Source organism: Diachasma alloeum, unplaced genomic scaffold, assembly GCF_001412515.2.
Source record: "Diachasma alloeum isolate Michigan unplaced genomic scaffold, Dall2.0 Dall_scaffold_03264, whole genome shotgun sequence".
In the NCBI taxonomy this organism is placed as follows: domain Eukaryota; kingdom Metazoa; phylum Arthropoda; class Insecta; order Hymenoptera; family Braconidae; genus Diachasma; species Diachasma alloeum.
Genome location: NW_021682541.1, coordinates 1 through 5442, shown reverse-complemented (window position 1 = coordinate 5442; position 5442 = coordinate 1). Strand labels below are relative to the sequence as shown.

The window sequence follows — 5442 nt, the reverse complement described above, 5'->3', positions numbered from 1 at the left end:
AAAAAAAAGAAAATTAATTTTCGTTGGAGACGGAACATCCTCCCCCCGTTGAGAGAGTCATCGATCAACTGATGATCATTGTGTTGTCTTGTTATTGCTTCCTTCTTCCACGTCTGCGAGTTGGCTCCAGGTCGCGAGAGGCAGTGATACGAGTTTTTTGATGCACCTTTTCAAGATACCCGATTTAGTTTTCACAGAGACGACTCTGATGTGGTCGTCTCTGCCTGGATGGATTTCGACGACTCGTCCCAGCTTCCATTCCATGGATGGTAAATTATCATCTCGTAGTAATACCATGGACCCCATGGTGATGTCATGTTCTCCAGAAGTCCACTTCTTCTTTATATTAAGCTCATTGAGGTATTCTTTGTACCAGCGTTTCCAGAAATCTTGGCGCATCTTTTGAATGTGTTGCCAAGAAGATAATCGGTTGGTGTTGATGTCTTGGAGATGATGTTCTGGAAGGCTGATGAGCTCTTTCCCAATCAAGAAATGGCCTGGGGTTAATGCTGTCAAGTCATTCGGATCAGTGGATAGTGGACATAGTGGTCTTGAATTGAGAATAGCCTCGATTTCCACAGTAAGGGTCGAGAATTTTTCTAATGTAAGCAGTTGTGATCCCATGACTCTTCGTAGATGATGTTTGAATGACTTGACAGCCGCCTCCCAAATCCCCCCGAAGTGAGGAGATTGAGGGGGAGAGAACCGCCAGTTGATTCCCTTAGCACTGAGTTCTGATGTGATTTTGTACTGGCTTTTTGGTGTTTGGAGCTCTGCCACTATGTTCTTCATTTCACTATTCGCTCCCACAAAATTGGTTCCATTATCTGATTGTATGAGGATCGGCCGACCTCTCCTCCCGATGAATCTCCGCAGGGCTCCGATGAAAGCTTCGGTTGTCAAGTCACTCACAACTTCCAGGTGAATTGCCTTCACTGTTAGACAGACAAATACTGCTACATATATCTTGACGGCCTTACGATTTCGAAGCTTCGTTTCTTTTATGTAGAATGGCCCGCAGTAATCTACTCCGACATGAACAAAAGGATGTGTTGTTGCATTGACTCTCGTGGCTGGTAAACTACCCATCGTGTACTGAGGAATAGGTGGCCGAGCTCGGAGACATGGTACACATTGACGAATAATTTTTCGTACTTGAGATCGTCCATCTAGCAACCAGAATTGATGTCTTAAACTTTGGAGTGTATTCTGGACTCCAGAATGTAGTTGGATGGAATGGCATTCTTGGATGATGAGATTGGTGACATGATTGTTTTTGGGTAGCAGGATTGGGTGCTTCTGATCGAAGGGAATATCAGCCTGATGCAGTCGGCCACCAACTCGCAGGAGTCCTTGATTGTCGACGAATGGGTTGAGTGTCTTAAGTTTCCCTTTGTATTGTGAATTGGTCTTGTTAGTGCTGAACCAGTTGATTTCTTCACAGAACGAGCTGCGCTGTACTACCCTGATGATCACCAGCTGTGCTTCCTTCAATTCTCCCACTTGGATCATCCCCTTTGATGGGATTTTCTTCATCAAGAACCGGAAGAATCGCCGCCAGATTGCGACGTGCCTCCTGAGTTTGATCCACGATGAGTAGCGAGTGAATAAGTTGAATTCTGTGATGATATGAAGGCAGGTAGCTACTTTAACCTCAGAATCGTTCTCTAGTGGCACTATTGGTTGCCAACACCATGTGTCTTCTGGGTGCATCAGCCATGCAGGGCCTTGCCTCCATATTTTGTTGTTCACCAATTCACCTGGTAGTTGTCCTCTTGATAATGCATCTGCTGGATTGTCTTCGGACCTGACATGTCTCCACTCGATCCCTGGAGCTTCTTGTTGGATGGCTGAGACTCGATTCGCCACAAAAGTCTTCAGATGATGAGGTGAGGTACCAATCCAGTGGAGTGCGACCATAGAATCGCTCCAAAAAATAATTTTGGAAATTGGAAATTCAATAGCTTCTTTGATAGCCTTGTAGAGTTGCGCAAGTAAGTAGGCTCCACATAATTCTAGTCTAGGTATCGTAATAGTTTTCAGAGGTGAGACTCTCGACCTGGAGCACAACAAAGACGTTTGGATATCTCCTTTAGCATTGCTTGATCTTATATAAATGCAAGCTCCATATCCTCTCTCGCTTGCATCGCAGAAACCGTGTAATTGAACTGTGGTAGAATCTGTAATCAGAACATTTCGAGAAAATTCCAAATTATTTATTTGAGGGAGTTGCTCGCAGAAATCGTTCCATAGAGTGTGGATGCTGGTTGGTACAGATTCATCCCACTCTATTTTGTCTGCCCAAAGTTTTTGGATAATATTTTTTGCAAATAGGATGGTGGGTCCTAAAAGGCCTAGAGGGTCAAAGAGTGCAGCCACATGAGATAGAATGATTCTCTTGGTGACTGTCTTACTTTGAATGATTGGTTTGACGGAATAACAAATGTTGTCCGCTTGTGAATTCCAAGAAACCCCCAGTGCCTTTAGAGCCTGACTGCTGTCAAGCTGGAGATTTTTATTGATATCCTCTGCAGGTAGGTGCTGCAAGAGGCTCATGTCATTGGATGCCCATTGTCGTATTTTGAGACCTGCTTGTTGTAGGCACTCAGTTACTTGGGTTTGAGCATCTCTGGCTGCTTCTTTTGTAGAAAAGCCAGTTAACAAATCGTCTACGTACATGTCCCTTTGTAGAATATGTGATGCAAGTGGATATTGATCAGAGTAATCTCGAGCCAGTTGCTGGAGACTCCTGATTGCTAAGAATGGGGCTGAGGATAGCCCGAAGGTTACTGTATTTAGCTGATAAGTTGTTATTTCATTGTCATCGTCATACCATAAAATTTTCTGGTATTTGCGATCTTCGGGGCGAATGATAAATTGTCTGTACATCTTCTCAATATCACCCGTTAGAACATATTTGTAGAATCGAAAACGAGTGATCAAAGAGAAGATGTCATCTTGAATTGTCGGGCCTACCATTAAGGCAGAGTTGAGTGATAGCCCTTCTGGAGTGCTGGCTGATCCATCGAACACCACTCGAACTTTGGTGGTCAGACTGGTCTCTTTTATTACCGCATGATGGGGTAAATAAAATCCTTCATTATTATCGTCAATAATCTTCGTCATTTGGCCCAGTTCCAAGTATTCAGAAATTACTGCTCTATATTGTTCCTTCAGCTGGGGGTCCCGGATGAATTTTCGATCCAAAGATTGGAGGCGCTTGCGTGCAATTTCTTTGGTCAAACTCAATTTCTGTGTTGATTCCTTGAATGGAAGGGCAACTACGTATCGGCCCGTCCTATCTCTGGTATAATTGTCCATGAAGTGTTTTTCTGCAGCTTGTTCTTCCGGAGAGATGAATTTTTGCTTAGGAATTTCTTCAAGTCTCCAGAATTTCTCGATATTGAACTGTGTTGTGAGACAGAAGGTCTGTTGAGCAGTATCGGTGCTTGGAATAGAATCGCTGCCTCCCACAATCCAACCCAGCTGAGTTTTTTGGAGATATAAATCAGGAGGAATCACATATTGTCCCACGCAAAGTAAGGCTAATGTTGGTCCTGAACCCAGCAACATATCAATCGCTCCTGGTGAATAGAAGGACGGGTCTGCAAGTCGCAGATTCTTTGGTAATTTCAAGGAATCACGAGGGCAGCCTTCCGATGGAACGAGATCGGATATTTTGGGAATCGTGAGGAAGGTCAACGTTCTTTCATACCTGTTGGTTGTAGACTTGATCGTTGCTGTTACCTGGTGTTTGGTGTACGTGGTGAGTCCATTGATTCCAATCACAGGAATTGAGTAATTCCTTCTCTGCAATTTTAGTCTGTGGGCAAGGTTTTCCGTGATAAAGTTGGTTGTTGAACAAGTGTCCAGGAGAAGTCTCGCCCTGATCGATTGTTTTTTGATGTCGAGCACGTTGACGATGGCTGTGATTAGCATCTGATTGCTAGCTTGATTGTTGACCAATACCACGCTCTTTTCGCCGTCCATTGGTTGTCAACTTTGAGTGTTTGCGTTTTTCTCTGTGTGAATTAAAGTATTGTGTCTTTCCTCACATACCCAGCACATGTGTTTTGATGGGCATTCTTCCTTGCTGTGACCCGTGCGCAGACAATTTGGACAAAATGAATGACGATTTACCATTTGAATGCGGCCTGGAACATTCAGAGTTCGGAATTTCTTGCATTTGTAAAGTGGGTGTTGATCTTGATTACAAATTGCACATTTCGCCTCTGTGGTAGTATAGAAAGCCCTTGCATGTGGTCGTTTTAGGCTTTGTTTATGCATACTGGTTTCTGTTTTATTTTCCTTTTTCACTTTGGCATTGTCCCGTACGATGAATCGAGATGCTCGCTGAGATAAAAAATCCAATAATTGTTGAGATTTAGGAAACACCCCCTTGGTGAGTGTCTCCTCCCATGCATCGCTGGTTGTTGGGTGGAGAACATTCTCCACCATAGCTACGATGGTTTCATCGTTGATGATGACTCCTACAGTTTTTAGCATTTCGACGTGCTGCCTCGTGTCATCCACTAGTTTGGTGAGACCTGTTGCTGTTTCTTCAGTTTGTTTTGGAATATTTAATAATAATTGATAATGTCTCGAAATGATGAGTCGGTCGTTAGAGTAGATTTCGTTAAGAATATTCCAGGCTCTCTCATAATTGTCTCCTGTTATTGGCAACATTTTGACCTTGTCAAGTGCAGAGCCCTTAAGGCATCTTCGCAGATAAGAAAATTTCACGACCTGGTTGAGATCAGACTGGTTGTGGATGGCTGCTTCGAATTCTCCCTTGAATGAAAGCCAATTCTCGTATTCTCCATTGAAAACTGGTAAGTCTGGACTTGGTAATTTGAATCTTCTTTGTCCACAGTTGTGGTGTTCATGATTTTGGCTTTCGTTATCAAGTTCTGACGTAGCTCTGGTCGAATCTCCGCGTGGGGCTGCTACCAGTCTCTCAAATTCCGCGAGATTGTCATAATATGTCGCTTCGATGTCATACCTACTTTCAGGAGAGTGGTGCTCGTTCTCAGGATCTAACTGTTCAAATTCCTGACATATTCCTCGAATACCCTTCATAATTTCTTTGTATTCATTTACTCTCAGTGTGACCTCAGTTACCTCTACTTCCTTGTTTTTATAGATGGAGAGAAATTTCTTAATCAACTTATTTTGCCCATTAAAGTTGATCAGTGCCTTCTTCAACTCTCTCACACGTTTTTGATGTTGGGTTGGTAATTCCAATACAGGTCTCAATTGTCGTTGAGCGAGTGGAATATCATCCTCTATGATAGCCTGCACTTCGACACTCGTCATTTTTTCAAACTCTCACTTCACTTGTTTGCACTGATTTATTATTCGGATTTTCGGATAAATCCGGCTCGAAGGACCATTAAATGTACCAACCTTACGTTGATACACTCGAGTTAACAATTTAATATC

The 5442-nt window shown here is 43.1% G+C and overlaps 1 protein-coding gene across 1 annotated transcript; it reads right to left on the bottom strand.

Annotated features, from left to right (window-relative positions):
- Positions 1-75: 75 nt before the first annotated feature.
- LOC107046906 lies at positions 76-5316 on the bottom strand. The gene is made up of 3 exons (XM_015269629.1): positions 4060-5316; positions 2415-3975; positions 76-2180 (listed from the first exon to the last, which is right to left on the bottom strand). The coding sequence occupies exons 1-3, from the start codon at positions 5314-5316 to the stop codon at positions 76-78; spliced, it is 4923 nt and encodes a 1640-aa protein (XP_015125115.1).
- Positions 5317-5442: the final 126 nt, after the last annotated feature.